Source organism: Lissotriton helveticus, chromosome 8 (assembly GCF_964261635.1).
Source record: "Lissotriton helveticus chromosome 8, aLisHel1.1, whole genome shotgun sequence".
Taxonomy (NCBI): Eukaryota; Metazoa; Chordata; class Amphibia; order Caudata; family Salamandridae; genus Lissotriton; species Lissotriton helveticus.
Window position 1 is genome coordinate 1,252,464,924 of NC_136069.1, and position 21,408 is coordinate 1,252,486,331.

A 21,408-nucleotide genomic window follows, 5' to 3' on the forward strand; every position below is an offset into this window, starting at 1 on the left:
GTTTAATTATATGTTAAAGCCAATCGAATTATTTTATGAATTGTTGTTGAAATGCTACTGCCAAAGACTGTAGGCCATTTTTAAATTGGGAAAAGCCTGATAAAGCCTGAAGGCTTAACTTTTTGATTATGGAAACAATATATTAGCATATAACCATGTAAATGGGGTATTGATAGTTTTCAAAGAGAGGGACTGCCAGTCCACAAATTGTCATGGTAGTGATGGCACTGGAAAAGGTTTTTGGGTTAGGTGCCACCTTGGATGAATCTGTAGGGTATGTGATTTGCAGGCTGGTTTTGCTGCAAGGCCTCTTTTATGAGGGGTTCCAATATGGGTAAGATTTGTTCTAACATTCCATACATCACATTGTTTTTGTACCAGAATATTTCAAGAAGATCGAAGAAAAGGGAAAGTTCCATAAAATGTATTTGTAATGCCTCAAAAAATAACCGATTGAGTCTGCTTTCCAATATGGTCATTGGAAATAATTTAGAGTGCTTGGAGTTTTTGAGAAACTTAAAGGATATGTGTTACCCCTGGCCCTTTTTGTAAGTTTATCCCCCAAAGTTTTGCCTTTTGCCTACTATTGTTCTGACCCTGTTTTTTGTTGGCTATAGAACTCTGGGCACTTTACCATTGCTGATCAGTGCTAAAGTGCATATGCTCTCTGTGACAATTGTGATTGTTAATGATTATCTATGATTGGCATATTTGATTTACTGGTAGGTCCCTAGTAACGTGCACTGTGGGTACCCAGGGCCTGTATATCAAATGCTTTTAGTGGGCCTACAACACTTATTGTGCCATCCACACCAGTAGCCTTTCAAATGTGTCTCAGACCTGTCACTGCAGTGTCATTGCATGTAGTTTTTAACTGCCATGTCAACCTGGCAAGTGCGCCAACTTGACAGGTCCAAACCTTTCCTTTAATTAAATGAAAGTCATCCCTAACGTAGGCCCAATGTACCCCCATGGGCAGGGTGCAGTGTATAATAAAATTAGGACATCTACTCATGTGTGTTACATGTCTTGATGGTGAAATACTGTGCATTTTGTTTTGCCCTATTTAAAGGATGTCTGTCACTCAGGTTAGAATGGGAGCTGCATTGTAACATCTTACAAGTGTTACTCTCCATTGGGACAAGACAGAGAAATGGAGTTTAGGCTCTCTAAACTCTAAATTTATCAACATACCTTTTAGTAAAGGTTATTACATTGTGTGTTTGAAAATGCCACTTTGAGAAAATGCGAAAGGATCAATTGATGGACAGAATGCTGAACAATGCAAATATTCACGCCAGTCACAAACATCTGGGTTTAATCAATTGTTCTTTTGCTCAACACACCAACCCAGTTTGGACCCAGCCACATGCAAATCAGTCCTGATCCTGTTCCTCATGGGAACAGTCCTGCCTGAACTGCCAAGCATTGTCCTTCCTGGACCACAAACAAGCATCCCAGGGCCAGTTTCTGGGCATCATTCCTCATCAGCCAGGCTATCTTGAATCTTGAGTCTGAGCAAGGCAGAACTGGTTTATGTGTGCAGCAGACACTTTTCTTTGTGTTGCCTTCAAAGAGAAACATGGTATAAATATTGGGGATCTGGTCCCAGAACTTTATATCACTTCTGGAAACAAGAGGATCTTGGCAAGAAGAAGAGCTGTGTGAGGATCTCTGCCCTTTGTATGTGTGAGGGGTAGGTTGGCATGCAGTTGATGCTTCTATCTGTGGGCAGAGGAAAAGGACTGACACTTTTTACCCTGCTGTGGTATCCTGCTTGAGAAGATCTCCAAAGCTTACCTCCTGTTGGAAGTCTCAGGGAAATCAAAGACTTCAAAAGGATCCATTCTGGATCAAAAAGGGACCTGCCTGAAAGGAGAGCTGAGTGAGTTGTATGAGGAGTGCTGCCCCTTGATGTGTGCAGGGTGGGTCGGCCAGCAAGTTGATGCTTTTGCCTAGAGCAGGGGACGGGCTGGACTGCTCTTCGCCTTAAAAAAGTGCTTAATGAGCACTTTGTTTTCATCTGTCCCATTTTTTGCCAAGAGAACAGCAATGGGTGTACACTTCATGCTGTATTCTCGCTCCTGGGGCTGAAGGACTACCAGAGTGAGACCCGGATCTTTTCTGGGCTGAGCTGCGTGTATCACACTTCTTGGGGCCCTAAACAGCATGGGGGGGGGGGTGCTGGTTGTTGTAACCCGCGTTCACAGTGCACAGCTGGTAGCTACATATGAGGCGTGAGACCTCCTGCGGAATCCCCTGCTAGTTTGGCTTCCCTGCCTGCCCTCGTGTTGCTAGAGAAACCAGGAGGGCCAAAAGGAGACAGGGGAATCAGCACGATAACAGCAACATGTCTCAGGTGCCCCAGGGCCTAGTAAAGCAGTTCTATACTGTGCTGTATAGAGGACACAGGTGGCTCAGTTTCCCAGCATTATTAACAGCGGTCCAACAGGCCCCGGATGGTCCCACACCCGCTGCAACAGTTTATAAGGTAGCATTGGGGGCAGCGGCTGTACAACATGTGCAGGCAACCACCTTGTACTACACTGTACGCGGGGGACCAAGAGAGGTCTCCTCAACAAAATCTGCATTGGGTAGGCACAACTCCGCCATACCACATACCTGGGGGCATTCGTTTTGTGTGGAGACATTGCAGCTGGAACCTCGACAGAGGCCCCTGAGCCCTGGTGGTAATTAGCCACATTTTGGAAAGTTAGTCAAACTACCGTAATGTATGTCGTTGGTGCCCAGAGGCTTCTGCACCCTAAAGGTTGTACTAATTACCATATAGCTTATGATGGGAATGAAGATGCGCTGACTCCTATAAGTCTTGATGCTTATGGAGATACTTAGTGATACAAGTGTTACTGTCACCTTTCATGTCCTAATGTGTGCCCTATTCACTGTGCATTGGCCTGCATTTATGCACTGTACCAATCACTGGTGATATTTGGTGAATTGTGTACAATGATGTTTGGCAATTCATGTGTTTCTCTTCCTACCTAACTGCTGCTTTATCCAGAAATATCGTGGGACCTAAATATCGCAGCAGAAATATCGTGGGGAAGAAATATCGACAACAAAAATATAGTTGACAAGAATATCGACTGACAGGTAAGTAATATCGATTGCATAAATATCGTTGTAATAAATATCGTTTACAAAAATATAATTTACAAAAATATCAATTTATTAATAATGTTATGTATTTTAGTGTTTTAATGAGAATTGTTTGTCATTTTATTATGTTTTAAAATGTTACTAGTTATTAATTTATTTTAAGTTTAATTCTGCGTTTTTAGTTCCGTATATATAGGGGAATAGGGTGGGAAGTAATTTAATTATATAAAATGTGTATTGAATAATTAATATGTTCATTGATTAATTTATAATAGTTTAATAATTTGTTGTTAATTAATTTAAATTAGTCAATTGATAATTAAATATGTTAATTGTTTAATTAATTGTAGGTGTGTGTTGTGGTGTTTATATGTGTAAATGGTGTGAAAGCTGGTAAGTAATTATTTTTTACTGACTAATTAATAAATAATAATACATTAATTTTCATTAAATAATTAGTCATTATAAAATGTAATTGTGTAAATAATTTTAGGTGTGTGTTGTGGATATTATAGTGTTAAATAATGTGTAATTATTGTGTTTTATTATCTTTGCTAATAATAATATATTTAAATATATATATATATATATTAATTATATTAATATTGGAAATTAAATTTATTGAAAATGTTGATGGTTTTGTTTTTTATTGTTTTGGGATCCAGCGCTTTCCCTACTGTTGCACTCACTGGAGTGGAAATAGTAATTTTTACCCCTCCACTATCCAACGCTTTCCCTACTGTTGCACTCACTGGAGTGGGAATAGTAATTTTTACCCCTACGCTATACAACACTTTCCCCACTGTTGCACTCATTGGAGTGGAAATAGTAATTTTTACCCTGCGCTGTCCAATGCTTTCCCTACTGTTGCACTCACTGGATTAGGAATAGTAATTTTTACCCCTACGCTATCCAACGCTTTCCCTACTGTTGCACTCACTAGCGTCGGAATAGTAATATTCACCCCTCCGCTATCCATCGCTTTCCCTACTGTTGCACTCACTGTAGTAGGAATAGCAATGTTTACCCCTATGCTATCCAACACTTTCCCTACTGTTGCACTCATTGGAGTGGGAATAGTAATTTTCACCCGTCCGCTATCCCGCGCTTTCCCTACTGTTGCACTCACTGGAGTGGGAATAGTAAATTTTACCCCTCTGCTATCCAGCACTTTCCCTACTGTTGCACTCATTGGAGTGGGAATAGTAATTTTTACCTCTAGGCTATCCAGTGGTTTCCCTACTGTTGCACTCACTGGTGTGGGAATAATACAGTTTACCCCTTTGCTATCCAGCGGTTTCCCTACTGTTGTACTCATTGGAGTGGGAATAGTAATTTTTACCCCTACGCTATCCAGCGCTTTCCCTACTGTTGCACTCACTGGATTGGGAATAGTAATTTTTACCCCCCGCTATCCAACGTTTTAACTCCTAATGTTTTTATTTTGCTATTAAATGTATGTATTATGTATTTTTTTAATAGTTTAATGTGTTAATTAAATATTGAATATTTTATTTTATTTTAAATTATTTTATATTTGGTATAATTAGTTAAAATATATTAAATGTAATTAATGTTGCTAAAAATATTAATATTTAGTTAATTGAATTTAAGTTATGTTATTTTTTAATGTCGATATTTTTTGCATCTATATTTTTTACACCGAAATTTTGGAGTCAATATTATTGTACTTAACTGTTTAAGTATAGGGAGTCAATATTTTTGTAATCGCTATTTTTCACATCGCTATTTAAACATGGAACCATGCTTTATGTTGTTTTTACCTTGCAATGATAGGATAACAAATATAATTTCAGGCTTTTCTTAATATGTACAGTGATGGCATAGGGTGTTGTCATGACATGTGCAACCTCTAAGTATTTACTTTATTGCATTACCTGTGATGTTATGACAATTGCCTAGTTGGCAAGGTTTTATTGTGATATCTGTATGTTAGATGTTTGTTGTTTTGGTCTAGTTTGGTTTAGCTAATGATACTTTATTTACTAAACTGGTGTGCTGTCCATTTGTGGTGTTTTCACAGTGTTACAGTGTGTTCGGGGTACAAATGCTTTACACATTGCCTCTGGGGAAAAGCCTGACTGCCCTGCCAAGCTACCAATGGGGTGAGGAGGGGTTATCTTGGGTGTGTAACTCCCTTAACCTGAGTAGAGTGTTGGGTTCTGCCTGGCTTAGGTGCATACCCTAGCCAACGGGAAATTTCATTTCTAACAAAATGCCAGCAGGATGTCAAGCCAAGTGTGTCTGACTTTGAAGCACTTTCACAGTTGTTTTGTTTTTCCATTGATTTTTATAAATCAAACTTTTTGTATTGATCTATGCTTTAAATATTTTTAAATTGCATTAACCTTTGAATCCTTCTCCGATTTTCTAGTTATTTATTTCTGTGCCTAAATAACTTTTTATATTTTATCCTTAACACATTGGTTTCTTAAAGTTATTATTAACATATACTTTGTCTGATGATTGCCTTATGGATCAATTAAATCTACCAAATCTTAAATCCAAAGAAACCTATTTATGTTTTTGACTTTGGTGCTCAAAAGGTGGGTTCAAGTTCAGTGTTATTGGGTATAGTATTTGCCAGGTAGCCTAGATAATATAGCCAAAGTTTACATTTCTGACATTTTTTTAAACTTTTATGAGTTTTGAGTTCACAATTTATTTTTTTAAAGAAAGGTTTGGATTTTCGATTTCTTAATTTATTTATCAGTAACTGACATTGAAAAAAACAACATTTTCTTGCTTGGATCAGATCCGGTGAGGTTGTACTAGAATGACATTTTATCTTATGGCTTTGGGGTTAAGTAATCTGGGTAAAAGCTACGGTACTTGGAGGAGACGAGTCAATAATAAAAGTAAAGGACTAAGAGTTTTTTAAAACTTTCATGATTGTCTCATCTCCTCTTGTCCATAATTTCCATGTCTCCTAGACCTGAGGACTATCAAAGAATAACTGAGATGCAATACAAACATACACAGGTCATTACGTTTGATGGACTGGCATAAGAATAAAAACAACAGCTTCAGGTACTCATTAGTTGAAAACAAAGTGTGACTTTTCTGTGACATCTGAGGTGGAACACCATCTGAGAGCAACACAGTAATCTTACTGTATAATCATGTCAACCTATGGGTAAAGCTAGACCATCTGACCTTCCTGTTGTGCCTGGCCATTAAAACACCACAGTCTGACCCTGCTGAGGTGTTGATAAATTGAAGTTGTCCCCACTGGTAATTTTTTAGTTATTAATATAGTGTTTCCATAGTGTTTTAAACGTTTGCTCTATTTCTCGTTTAAAAAAAAATATATTTTATTTTTATAGTCGGTTTATTAAGAAAAACACATACAAGCAGTTACTCTACAGGTTGCCTAGATGCTAAGGCTAATGTATAAAATGTGAGCCAATGTTTTGCTCATTGAAACCTTTTAATCTTTTGAACTACGTGCACCACTGGGCACACAAAGCATACTAGGGGCCAGATGTGCGACCCTTTTTTGTGCTTGCAAATGGGAGATCAGCCGGTTTGCCACCGCAAAAAAAAGGTCATGGCATGTACAATTGCTATTTTGCGAGTCACTGACTCACAAAATAGCGTTCGCGACACTCGCTATTAGGAAGGGGCGTCTCTTCCTAATAGCGAGACTCAATGCCATTTACTATTGTTTTGCAACCGCATTTGCTGCCACAAAACACTCACAGTTTAGCACTTACTTCAAATAGGTGGTAAACCACTTGAAAACGGACCCCCTCCCCTTTGTGAATAGGTGCGTAAATATTTTTTATGAGCAGGCAGTGGTCCCAGGGAACACTGCCTGCCCTAAAAAATGAAACTTAAAAGTTTCATTTTTCTTTTATAAATGCATCCCGCTTTCCTTTAAGGAAAATGGGCAGCATTTAAAAAAGAAAAGAAACTGCTTTACTTAAAAAGCAGTCCCAGACATGGTGGTCTGTTGATCCCAGCAGGCCACCATCCCTGGAAGTGCTAGCGATACCCAATGGGATCTCAAATTGTGCTTGCCTCATTAATATTAATGAGGCATACAATTTGCGACCCCATTGGAATCGCTATCAGTATCTGAGACACTGTTGTACATTCACTTTTGCGAATCGCAAATTGTGAGCCACAATTCGACGCAATTAGCGACTCGCAAAAGTGAATGGTCGTACATCTGGCCGTAGGTTGTTATGAACATGGTTAAAATACGTATGTGCTGAAGAGAACAAAATATTCAGGGAGTTACACTGCCAGAATTGTGCTAAACAGAAAACTATATTGATCTCACATCATGTTTCCCCAACAAGATCAGTGGGTGAGAATCTGCTTTTAAGAGGAAACCAAGGAGAATTAAGGAATAATTTACCCAAAAATGGTGATATCTAATAAAACTGATTTTTGACCCTATAGACTTTAAGCACATATTAAGCACTTGGGGTTATTGATTTTTTTTTAGCATTCGAAAATCAAAATCAAAAGTGGCAAATGTGACACTATAGGTCGTTAGTGTCCTTTTAGCGGAAATTACCCATTTATTGATGACCCCAGTAGGACTTTATGTCATAGCAGAAGGCAAGCATTACAAAAAAGTGCACAGAATGACCTCACATGCCACTCTAGGTGTCATTCTTCACCTTCAGCCAACCGCAGTCACCAAAGAATTATCTAGTGTCGGGTGGGATATCTCAGAGTTCACAAACAGAACTTTTGTGGGGGAGTTAGGAAAAGGATCCGGAAGGGAAAGAATAACCATCTAAAAGACCTACCCTAGAAAAATTCTTCTTTTAATTGTTGGATGGCAGTGAGATCATTACAAATTATTAGGGTGCATGGGAGAGGTTATTATTCCGCACTGGTAGGTAAACATGTTTCAGCCCTCTCAATTGCCCAATTAGGGGGTCGTACAGTTTTGTCAGATCCCTATTCTCCATATGTTGAATTTCTGACTACATTCGTACACAACCAGAATGCAAACATTCAATACCAATTCTGTGTTCCTGTCGGGAAAATTAATGTTGATTCTACAAGGTTCATGTGGCCCCTTGCCTTTGGTCAAAGGGACTACACGGAGGAGCTAACAAGGATAGCCTTTTAATCACACTTTCATCAAAGATCTTACCCTGCCGTATGACCTACATTGTCTTTTGTCTCCTCCCAACGATCCCATTCGAAAACGCCCTACTTGTTTGAATTCATATTATAGTGTTAGGTCATTTGTTTACTTTTGTCCGGTGTATTGTTACATTTGTGGTTGCCTTAGTGATGGTTTAGTACCTAACTAACAAAATCCAAACCTATTTTAATGTACTACTTGTGATAACCAAATACACTCTTGTGTGAAAAAAGTATTCATGTTGCACACAAAGGGGCAGATTTACTAACATTTTGTATTGTGGCTTTGCCACTTTTCTGGTGCAACCATGACACAAAAAGCTTGTAGAGAGCCAATTTGCGGGACCTTTTCTTTTAACGCTGTAAAAAACACAAGTACCTTGCATTGGAGATGTGTTCCATGGGTGAGCACGGGCAATCTGATGCATCCACCCAGGGATTTTGACACAATGGTTCTCCTCCTAGTCTCGGGCGTAACAACCAGCAATATCATTATTTCTCCTTGTTACTTCCTTTTTATGTGTGATGCTCTCTGCATACCCCTTCCTGCCCAAACACAATCCTGCTCATAATGCAGTCATCCTTGCAGCAAAGCGCAAGGATGCCTGCATTGGCACTAGGCAGCACACAGTGCACCAGCGCAAGGAGGAAGCAGAAGAGTGCCATATCTTAGGATATACATGGGGCATTTATCCTCTGCACGTATCATGCAATGCAGCACAGCAACTATGCTTCCTGCACTGCTTTAAACCATAGGAAACCCGTTCCGAGATATGCTCTGCCTTCTTTTATAGTTATATGCTTAGATATTACCCTACCTGATGCGCATTAGTAACCTTTAAACTCTGACTCATGTGAGTTGCTAGATGTGTAGTCAGCTCTAGGTTTTGATGTTGCCCTATTTTGCATTGAACTTCTTATAATACTAGGTTTTTGTTGTTAAATGCAAAACTGCAAGCACCAGAATGAAAACTGATAGGATCTTAAAAGCACAGTGAACAGTCTGTTATTTTCACAGTGTCCCTCTTCCTTATCTCACTACTTTCTCTTAGAGATGTTTCTGCCCCTTGAGGCATGTTCTCTGTAGCCAGGTAGGTGTATCTTCATAATAGCTAGAAAATTCAACATGAACTGTCACAAGCCCAGACGTGGTCAGCAACGTTCACCAAGTAGAGCTGTCCTGATGCTGGGATCACTGCGTTAATTCAGCACATCAGTCAAACATGGCTGCAGTTTCGACAGAACTAGGGAGATGATGTGGCACACAGGCCAGAGCTGCTGACTTTGAAACTGGTGAGCCAGATTTGAGACTTGGGGTTGGCTCAACATCCTGTGATTCTGGGCAAACCATCTAGGGGCATATTTGACAAATAACCATGCAGCACAGCAAGTGACCTAGATGTGCTGTGTGATAGGGAAAGGGCAGAAATGCACTGTACTTAAGAATATATGGCCACATTCCTGTCGTTTCCCAGCGCAGGCAGACAATATCCTGCCTAGCACCAATGCAGGCACCCTTACACCATGGTGCAAGGGAATCGGTATTGTAAGCAAGATTATTTTTGTGCAGGGAGGGGTACCTTTCTGCACAAAAACAATACCCTGAGGCATTTCCTCTTCCTATGCATTCTGCAGAATGATTGAGAAAGGCTTAATAAATCAAAATTAGGAGTTGTGTAATTCTGGTGCCCCGGTGCGTGGTTCAAGGGGGACGCAACTCTTTCATAAATATGCCCCTTAATATCCCTGTGCCTACACAAAAATGAATGTATCCTTGTGTAATGTAAGTCTTTATCATGTAAAGTGCTTGGGTCTAGACCGCACAACATATAACTGCAAAAAAAAACAGGAACTGAAAAAGGAACACAAACGCACACTCCAAAAAACAGCCTAGTCAATTTTGATATAATCAGAAACTGAGATTTGCTTATCATGTAAAGTCTAACCCCAACTAAAGACTAAGGGCCTAATTACGATTTTGGCGGTACCATGGACTGCCATATCGGTAGTGGCAGTTTGAGCGCAGTGAGCTCGGTGGTCTGACCGCCGTATTACGAGTTGGGCGTATAGGCTTTGCGAAGACCGTGCTGGACCACAGAGACCGCCAGCAGGCTGCCGGGCTCGCGATCAGGGAAAGACAGCCACAATAAGGCAGTACAGTGGAGCTGCACTGCTGTGTGTGTTACGAGTTGCCTGTTCCACAAGTGGGCCACAGCGGTCTGACTACATACTTGAAGGTGAATGTGACAAAGGATTTTGGCTGGGTACTCACCCCTTTTTCTTCTCCCAGGCAGACTCCAATGTGGATCCCTTTCTCCAGGTCCCTTTTCACAGCAGGAGATTCACCCTGAGGATAACTACCCTGTGTGTGGTGATCTTCAGTTGAGTCTTTTTTGTACCAAATACCCATTGCCAAGACTGCTCAGATATGGGCCGAACTCTTGTAATGGGTATATGGTATTGCCCCACAAATATCATGCATATGTGTGCATCCAACACATATGCAGTCAAAATGCACACACAGGCATCAATATATTTTGTAATAGAACTCACCACAACTGTAAGATCCCCGGCTCCACACTGCCAGCTCCGTGGGCTGCAGGCGGACGTGGTCTTACGATGTTCAGACTGCCTACCTCGTAATAAAGCCTTCAGCATAGAAGCTATCTTTCTCTACAGAATTCAGACAAAACAGGAAAGGCACATTTATAGACAGTGTTTTGGGAAAGGTCTTTAACTTAACCATAAAGGTGACTGTTTTGAATTTGTCATGAGGGTGGCATGCTCAGATTGAGAGTGCCCAGGCACGGCCCGTGCAGGGCGTTATACCGGGGCGGTGATGTCAGGCGGGGGAGGGTCAGGGAGGGGTTGTAAAATGCGGGATATGGACCATTACAGGTAAGTACGGGAAAAAAGAAATAAAACGAATTTCGTTACCTGCGCTGCATCGCCAAATGTGATGCAACGCGGGCAACACAATTCGTTTTGTTTATTTTTTTCGGTACTTACCTGTAATGGTCCATATCCTGCATTTTACAACCCCTCCCTGACCCTCCCTCGCCTGACGTCACCACCCCGGTATAACGCCCTGCACGGGCCGTGCCTGAGAGTGCCTCTGACTGTGTATGTACTAGGACCAGAAACAGTAGAACTCGAAATAATTGAATAATAACCAAGTACACCTCTTTTACAATGAAAGCAAGTTAACTGAATTGATGGGTACAACCAGTGCTTAACTTACTCTGGTGCTTGCCAGGGCTCGGCACTGGTGCTTGTTTCTTAAAACCAGTTCATTTATTTAGAATTCCATCACATGGTGGGGCTCCCTATGCTTTTAAACACAGCACATCAGCCTTATGTTTTACAAATCAAGCAATATACATTAAAAATAAATAACTCCTGTGTGCCCATGCCATTCGTAAAGCTATTGGTGACTTGGAATAGTCCAAATTCTCAAATGTGTTGAACTGCAATGATTTGCAGCTAGCGTCGGTACTAGCAATTGCAATGTGAACAAGGTCAGTGGAACGTATTTTGCTTACAAATTAATCACAGGGTACATACAACTCAATCTATTATAACGGCAGCATCAAATAACACAACTCTTGCTATTCAAATGTGAGAAAACAGTTGTTTAGCTAAGCTATAGCATTCATTTGGAATCATATTCGTAAACAATTTGGAAAACAATTTCCATGGAACATTCACCTGCAGAGTCCTCAGACTGCTCACCAGCTGGTCAGTTTAAATGATTCTCTTAATTGGCCTTTTAGCTGTCAATTTCCCCATTACTGCAAGCATGTCTTCTGCCTGCTGGAATGTGCCCGCAGGGCACCTAGCCATTTCAGCACGGATTGCAGGTGTCAGCACACAATTCCTTTTTAGAATCCAAAATCCATAGCGTGAATCACGCTTCCAAAATAAAAGTCCTTCTGGAGTTGAACATACTGTTAGGTAGCCCCCTAGAGTACAATCTGCTTTTTTGTGTTGTGTTTGCTTGTGCAGAGTGAGACATAAGAGTGAAAGCAGCGTGTAGCGTGCTATAGAATGAGAGTGGCAAGGCGACAGGCTCCTCAAAGTGCAGCATTAGTAGGAGCAGGAGTAGGAACAGGTAAAGGGGAGATTGGCCCTGGCACACTGCTACGGCCGTCACCTACCCAGCCAGATCACGGACATTAGTCTTGTTTTCTTCCCCCTCCATGTGGATTACCTGCTGTCCCTGGTCTTTCCTATCCTGACTTCCGTGTTCGCTAATTCACTCCTGTATTGTTTATTTATCCATTATGTAACTACTGTGAAACTTTTGTAACTTGTAACTCGCTGTGTCCTTATGTAAAGCGCTCTGATAGCTCCGGGGCTAGCCAGCGCTACATAAAACTCAAGAAAATAAATAAATAAATAAATAAATAGTAACAGTAGTAGCACAAGAGTAAAAATGCCGGAAACAATAGCTAACTTATCTTAATGCAGAACCACTCCTTACCTTAATGTGTACAATATTTTCCCATCATTCCATATTCTTAGCAGCTGATTTGGTGTTGTAATCCAATGAGCTTCAGCAGTTTTGGAGTTCCGGAAAATTGTGTCTGGTATCCAAATCAGTCCCACCATATTGCTGTTCAGAGTTAATATTTTCATAGTGCTGTTGAATCTAAGGCGGCTATCGGTCCAGGTCTGAGCAAAAAAAATATCGATCTGGTATTCCTACAAAAGATAGAAATGTGAGAAATTAATAAAGTAAACTTTCATTTATTTTGTAAGACGCTTTATCTACGCTTGGTTTAAAAAAATTGTACATATTGTTAACTCAATATATTAAAGCATCAATCCTGTCTAATGCTAGTGAAGGAGATGTATGCTCTCTCACTTTTGTCTATGGTTCGTGCAAATGAAAATTGTGAGTTGAACTTGTGAGCACCAGCTTAGCAGGTGTGTACGCTGAGTATTGAAACCAGAATATCGATGGGTCACAATATCAAGAACAAAATATCGAACATGAAATATGGACTGATAAGTAAATCTAGATGTGTTATAACTAATCTAACTAACTTTAATTTATGTATCCTCAAGGCACAGCTCTAATTCCACAGCAAAGATACACTGACCAAGACATAATATCGTGCCCCCAAAAATTATTGTGGGGACTTAAACTCTAATTCTCCACTTGTACTATACATGTCTCAATGCATTGTTTGCTGAACATCTTTGCCAATATATTATCTTAACATTACAATCATTGTGTATATTTCTATATATGTACATATGATTAACTGGTGCTCATGTAAAGCATTCCAATACCTTTGAGTTGAGTTTGTGCTACATAAAAACTGCAAAAAAAATACAAATTTATGAATTAAATAAGATCATAGACGTAAAAAAATAGCAAAAGGCAAACCAAAACCTATACAAATATACTTTTTTGAAATTGAAAACCATTTTTCCTGTTTTCTGAATCCACTTTGATTTGGTGGTTTTGCAGGTGCCACCAGCTTGTTGGTATATCTGCTCAATATGGGACCAAGATGGATGGTTGTTAGAACACAGCCCTGGATGTGGATGCACTTGTAAAAAATAAAAGAGGCTCTCAACAAGGCAGTAATTTGAAAAAAAATGGTTACATGATGGCTATTGACCCCCTACACGCAAAGGAAACTGGAGACAGAAGAAGAACATGTTCTGCAATCTGATTTGTAAGACATCATACAGAGGGATGCACTGTATTCACAAGAATACAGTGCTCTCCTGCCTTTCCCTTATCGTTGGTGCTAAGTGTAGCTGTGTAGCACCAGCGCAGGCACTCATGCACCATTGTGCAAGGATGCCTGCATTGCAAGGAGGCCCGGACTGGCCATAGCGGGCACCGGGCAATCCCCTGGTGCGCCGCAAGGGTGGGGGCCGGTTTTGGCCCCTGGGGGCTGTTTTTGTTATAGCTGCTGTATACATTGCAGGCAGGCCTGGACTGGCCATAGTGGGCACCAGGCAATCCCCCGGTGCGCCGCACGGGTGGGGGCCGGGTTTGGGCCCTGGGGGACGTTTTTGTTACACATAGCTGCCGGATACATAGCTGCAAAATCGGCCCTGTAAGAAAATCGGCTGAAAAACGGCCCTGGAAAAGAGCTCAGCAGTACCCCCAACCTCCCGCGGAGGGGGGAGGGGGAGGTGACCGAGCACTTTGCCAGGGCCGATTTTGGTTCTCAGTCCGGCCCTGATTGCAAGAAAAGATTGTTTATGTGCAAGAAGGTGTCCTGCACATAAACAATCAGTAATGGCGTTTTCTAACTTTTATCTGTGCTGCACAATGCAGCACACATAGAAGTTGCAACTTGTCATTTTTGTAATTATTGTTTATGTGCAGGAAGGGACACCTTTCTCCACATAAACAATCAATGTGTTTGCACAATGCAGCACACACAGAAACAGCAAAAATGAGGAGAAATAAAGCATCACTCCTCATTTCACCCACTTAAAACCAAATTCTCCCTGGTCTTAATTCTGGCGCTGCTCCATATTTATGCTACCCTTGAAAATATGGGTGTTGCGGCGCTACACTCACCGCAACACCCATTTCCCACCGCTTTCATGCTAAGTCTAGCGTGAAAAGGGGCCTTATTTACAAGGCGGTGTTAAGCCATGTTAATTTAAATTTTAAAAGTATTTTGAAGCTCAAATTATTTTTCCTTGAAATGTCTGAAGCAGACTGTAAGGATTAACCAGCAGCTTTGTTATGCTGCATAATTTCCTGCTACTACTGAACTGTTTGCAAACTATTGCAGGTTAAATATTACCAGGAGCATGGCAAGCTTAGATTTTTCGGGAAATTATAGTACATTAACTGATTGGGCAAAGATAAATATTTTGATGGATGATAATTAAACATTTCGTGCCAAGAGACATATGTATGATTGTTGGCATGCCTTGCACATTTTTAATTAACAAGGAACTTGTGTAAGTGCTAATTGACTGTAGTACCTGCTGAATTTTCGTAGCCAGGACATTTCCTATGGTGGCAGGCTTGATAACATTTCGCATTACTTAGGTCCCAGTGTATAGAGGTTTGATGTGTGTGTAAAATCTACAATCGTTCTCTGTTCAAAGCTTGCATCAAAACCTGGACCACAGAGAAACTATCATAAAAAAGATGTAGCATGCAATTGACTTTCATAATCTTTTGTAATCAGACTGGGAAGTTGAGAGATACCACTAAGATTCTTGTATTTTGTATTTTTTCTTCCGGAGTGAAAAATCACCAAAGCGTTCTTGCCTTTCTTCTGAATTATATGGTATCCAATCATGTACAACTGCCTTCTTTGCATTCTGCAAGCTTCCCTCTAAACCTTTCAGTCTCATAATCCTTATTTTGAGTCAGGTTTCGGTGTGACATTCTCTTCTTCTAATCCCGGCCTACGACTTGACCCACTGACATCTATTTTCCCATAATCTCTCATTCCCGCCTTTCAGCCTGATGGGTATTTCATACATATCTAGCTCTAAATCAGCTATTTTTTCATTCATACATGCCCCGATTGTACCCATTTTCAATTTCACCATGAAGATGCAATTTTTGTTTGTGTCAGTGTGAATCATCTCTGTGTGTGGTCTGCTCTGCAACCCATAGAAAACAGATTAAACTTCTATTTTTTGACTCAGACTGGCCAATTGTCGCTGCTGCAATACTGCGGGACAAGGTAGATTAATTTGATGTAACTGGCAGACATTTAGCACTGGTATCAATCATCTTGCTGTGCAACAGCTATATAAAGCAAGTAGTTACTCAAGGATGGAGCCTCCATTGGCTATGGGTCAAAAGATCTTTAGGCATGGAGGACAAACAAGGATATGGAAGAATTTAGTTTTTTACACATTGACAGGAACACTATTTTGAAGCTTGACGTTGTAGATTGAATCATTAGTTGATTGTTTTTTAACAAAAGCACTGTCTGAGAAATTACCATGCCACAACATATGTCTAAAATATGTACAACGTATAACAATTTCATACAAATGAAACAAAGCCTTTCAGATGTTAAAGCTCTGATAAAATTCAATAACAGTGCATGAAGGGTTGCCATCTGTTCCATATTTTAGTTGGGTTACTAAAATGATTAGATTTACTCAAGACGATTGGAGTACACCTTTCTATATGTAAGTGGTGATAACGCATTACAGTATCGGAACAGCCTTTTTTGAAGGCATATAGATTTTGTGGTCAACTTGTTCCAGTAGACATGGCACACTGTAAGAAAATCATAGTCTTGCTATATAAAGAATGTTCCTTGGCGTTCTTTGATTTTACTTGCCCTATGTGTAATGTCATGCAGTTATAGTTACCTGAGACAACTATAATTTATGCCCCCGTAATGCACTGCTTATGACCTCACATTTAACATCACTCATGACATTATCAGTGTATGTATGTATATATATATATAAAACATGTTTTATAAATATATATATAGAAATATGTATATTTACTGAAAAAACAAGGGTTAAAGAAACGTTATAGTTAGGTGCAATAAAAATATCTGCTTTTGTTTAAAAAAAAAAACTTAGACGTTCAATCAAAAAAACAAAGGTTAAAGTAACGTTATAGCTAGGTGAATTTGTCAGTAATAACATTACAGTTTTGAACTAAACAAACCATAAAAAAGCACCAATTATAGTTAGCAGAGTTAACTACAGCTTGCACTCCTGCGATGCACTGCTTATGAACTCACACATTACTTCATTTACGACATCACTCATGATATCTCAAATGACATCATTGGTGACATCACTGATGACTTCACATGCTGCAGAAGCCATCATTGCTCCCACCCACAGGAAACAGATATTTCTTCTGCTCCTGCTACGTCCATCATCTTGTTGTGTTTGCTATGTTCACCCTAAGTGGCCAAGGGTATGCCCAGATGTGGGTCCCTTGCTCGCTCTGCCACTGGATTCAAGCTAGATTGGTTTATGAGGAGTGATACCCCAAACCGGTGCCAGTATGCTAGTTTCCGGTTCGGGGAGGACCTGCCTGGCAGTTCGAGCTGGACTGTTCTCATGAGAAGCAGGGTCAAGAGTGATTTGCATATGGCCAGGTTCAAACTGGGGTGGCATAGTGAGCAAAAGAACGATGGATTAAACCCAGACCTCTCGTCTGGGGTGAGTGGTTTAAAAGTTTCAGCACTCCGTCCATCGCCCTAAGTGACCATGGGTATGCTCAGACATGGGTCCCTTGTTCTCTGTGCCACAGGATTCAAGCTAGCCTTGCTGATGAGGGGCGATACCCCAAAACTGGTCCCAGTATGCTTGTTTCCAGTCCACGGATGACCTGGCCTGGCAGTTTAGGCTTGACTGTTTCAATGAGGAGCAGGGTCAAGACTGATTTGCATATGGCTGGGTCCAAACTAGGGTGGCATAGTGAGCAAAAAAACAATACATTAAATCCAGGTCTCTTGACCGGGGGTGAGTGGTCTGTCTATCATCGAACCTAGATGAGCCATCTCACAAAATGTCTATTGCATATAAACCAGAACTACATGAACATCACTGGCACCCTGTGAATGGGAATAGCACATCACAGTACAAAGAATCGGGATCTTAACATATTTCAAAGAACAGATTATGTTTAAGACTTTGGAAACTCTGATAAACTGTTTGACTTCCCAAAATCATAAGAGCAAGCTTTGGGTGTTATCATGGCTTGCATGTATGGGTTTGCGTTGGAAGACCCACTGTCACAATTCCAGAAGTGTTGGATTTCTTTTTTTAGAGTAGACCACAACCAGAATGCTGTTGCTAGCTTCCTCGATCTACCTTCCTTTTTTGTTATGGATGGCGCCCAACCCCAACCGCGTCTCACATCTTTTTTTGGGTTACAGGATGTTCTGCTCCATGTTAACGCTGTATTATTTCCTCATGGATTACCACTCCATACCCCTGCTTCTGTTACATTGATTCATAGACCAGTAGTCTCACACAGTGAAATGTCATTCAGCTGTATGAACATGGCATACAAACTGCATAGTGGTCAAGCCCTACAAGTGTCATGGCAAGCAACATCACTAGGGTGATATAGGTAGCTGAAAGGTCTGAAAGTAATCCTGAAAATGTGTTCTGGGTGACTGGTACTGCTTACATAGACATTCAAAGCTGAAAAATACAATAGAAACTAAGGGGATTTTCCCTCTAGATCCAGGGACTGACCTGTCAATTTCACTAATGCTTTGGTGCTTAGAACTGAAAAATGCTCTGAAATACTTTGCAGCCACCCTGGTCAAGAGCCCACTCACTAAGCCCTTTGCTCCTTTGTACTATTGGGAGTACTAAGGCCACTGGAATTATGAGGCAAAGGAAAACCAAATTATGCAACAGAGTTGACTAAATTATGCAGCACAAAAAAAAGCAGATTTAGCAGTATAATGCGGCACGTTTTGTGATAGTATTACATTAATATGTTGTCCTTTTTACACACGGTAACTCTGTCTGGAAAAAGATTTAATCTTATTAGTACCATTTTGTTACCAAAATAGATCAATAAGCAACTGAAAGATCATCGTTTAACCCTTCCAAAGGGCCTTCCACTGGAACACGTGAGTCCTTGTTTTTCGTAACGTTTGATCCGTTTGAGCTGGAAACCATTTTTTGGTGTAAAATTTGCAGATTATGCTGCAGATGATAAATGATGTGGCAAATTAAATACATTCATAGTTAATCGGTAAATGGTTCAACCGCAGAATCGGGTAATTCCAGCGGTACTGGTCCTAGCTTTCATGCGTCATATTCAACTGTTTACTAGTTTCCAATCACCTGTTCTTCCAAACCTCACACATACTAAATGGCACTGGAGCCAATGCAGTACAATAGGGGGTGGTGATGGACGGAGCATCTGAATCAATCAAACACTCACACCCAGTCAAAAGATCTGGGTTTGATCCATCACCGTTCTTTAGCTCTCTGGAGCCAATGCATACAAGATTGCTCATGGGAGGTTTCATTGGCATGGGTGAGAGATCACCTTTGAAGGGCATTCTGCTAGGCATCTTGTACCCCCAGCCACTAAAGATTCTTGCCAGGAAAGAGAGAAAGGAGAGCATTTCAATTACAGTAGAGACACTTTTCTACATATCTCCAATGGCAGAATGTCCAGAACCTGTCGCCGGTGGGGTGCTGCTAGCATTAAGAAATGGCCCAGTGACAACTAACGCTTGTATTGAAGAGCTCACTTTGAACTAGCATCTCATTGTGCAGCTGCACTCTCTTCTAATCAGGAGCTCCAATCAGATATGGAAATTCTGAGTGGATCAGACTGCAGCAAGCCAATCACTTAAAAGCTTCCAATTATAGTAGGTTCTCATTTTAACTTCGCCAGAACTGATAAGCTGAAGATTATGTTTCATGGCAAATTTTTGCCACAATCAGTTTCAAATTAGGGGCTTTATGATGATGGGCTGCTCTGTCTTAGTGCAGAGCCGAGTGCCTTTTTAGTGAGCCTGCTGTGTGTGAAGTAAAATAATCTAACCTTACATTTCTAGGAGTTAGGGCCATGATCAGTGGCAGCCGGCACAGGTAAAGGTGGTGGAGCGGAGCAGCGGGGCATGGGTGGGGTGGGGGGATGGTATGGGGAAGTCGACAGAATAGGTATAATTAAATAAATAAATAATACCTATTCCGTCGTCCATCGGCTCCCCCCCTGCACCGCCCTGCCTCGCCCCACTGCGCTTATCTGAGCTAGCCGCCGCTCGCCACGGTCAAACAGGCTTTGTATTCCACTGGGCATTTCCCCATTTCCCTACCTTAAGTAGTAGGTGGGTTTTTAGTGCAGGGTGCCGCTCCTGCTGCCTCTGTCACTTTTCCCAGCTGCCACAGTTAATTTCAGCAGGCACAGAGTTTCAAGAAAGACAGAGAGAGGGAGGGGGAAGGTAGAGAGAAAGCAATCAGCGAGGGAGAAGAGAGAGTGGGGAGATTTTCAAAAAACGAAGGGAGCTTGGCTGGTTTAATCATTTTTCCCAGTCTGAACCTGGTTAAGGCTTGATTTTCAGACTGTACAGCTCCTAAACAGTGATCATGATCAGCCCCTTTCTGTTTATGAGCTGTGCTAAAATAATTCACTAACTCAGTGGTCAAATCAATTCACTTTGTATACTGCAGGTGCAAAAAAAACTGCCACTCTGCTCTGTTCTGAGCCAGAGCATCTTTTCAAGATACAGCTTCAGAAAAATATATATATAAAAAAAAATTTAGAACTATTGGCGAAAATTGCAAACATGTGAAAAAGGAAATATGTCGATAAAATGCATTCCAAATTCCGAAGTCGTGGCATATCAACAAAAGGTTCACACTGCACAGATGATTAAAAATACACACAAAAATTGTACCGCCTCATTTTATGCTTTCTTCTCATTGTTATCCTGTTTTTGTAATAATGAATTGTAGGAAGTGTAACCCTCTTCTTAGGATAGGGGCAACGAAAAATGTACATCCGATAGTCCAAGAGCAAATTGCACTCCTGTGACCTAAACTAAGACACAAATTGCTATTTTCCTGGGCTATTTCTTTGGCAGACACCCTTCGTTCTCATTCCTTTAATTTAAACTATTAACAAAAATGGGCTAATTCACAAATCTTCGGCCTTCAAAGTCAAAAATCTGCTCTAATATGCTTACCTTCATGTTTCGTGAAATAATAAAGTGGAAATGTGCATTTGCATGACTGCCTTTTTCGCACCACAAAGACGTGTTTTTCCTGGAAAAACCTCCAGTCTCCTGAAACTCTAAAGTGGGTGTGATGCCAACCCCTTTGGGATCAATGAAAGGTACTCACTCCTTTCTTTCTCAGTGTAAGAATCTGGATTACCTATTTGGGGGAGGGGAGTGATATCAATGGTTAATACAGTATCTTTTTAGGCCAAATAACAGTGTTAATGAGAAAGGGAGGTTTTAGGTGTTTCTAATTCTTATGATTTTTTCACTGGTTAAGGCACAACTCAGGAGTCTTTTACCCAGGGAAATACCTGTGTAATTCCCAAGCAAAAAATAATAATATTGTGAAGTAACAAAGGACTACAATTTCCTAACTAGTTTATTAATAAGCATTGGCTAAGCCATTAGGTCTGGCCTTGGCAGCAATAAAACCTTTTCATTTCAAGCAAATGTAACAAAAGTAATAGAAGGA

The 21,408-nt window shown here is 40.6% G+C and overlaps 1 protein-coding gene across 1 annotated transcript in view; it reads right to left on the reverse strand.

Moving 5' to 3' along the window:
• Nucleotides 1–12,906, reverse strand: part of LOC144771945 (gamma-aminobutyric acid receptor subunit gamma-3) — a 1,335,689-nt gene extending 1,322,783 nt beyond the window's left edge. The window contains exon 1 of the mRNA XM_078656176.1: nt 12,737–12,906. Within this exon, the coding sequence (XP_078512302.1) occupies nt 12,737–12,891 (155 nt within the window). The 5' untranslated portion in view covers nt 12,892–12,906. The remainder of the gene's footprint in view (nt 1–12,736) is intronic.
• Between the last annotated feature and the right edge of the window lie 8,502 nt (nt 12,907–21,408).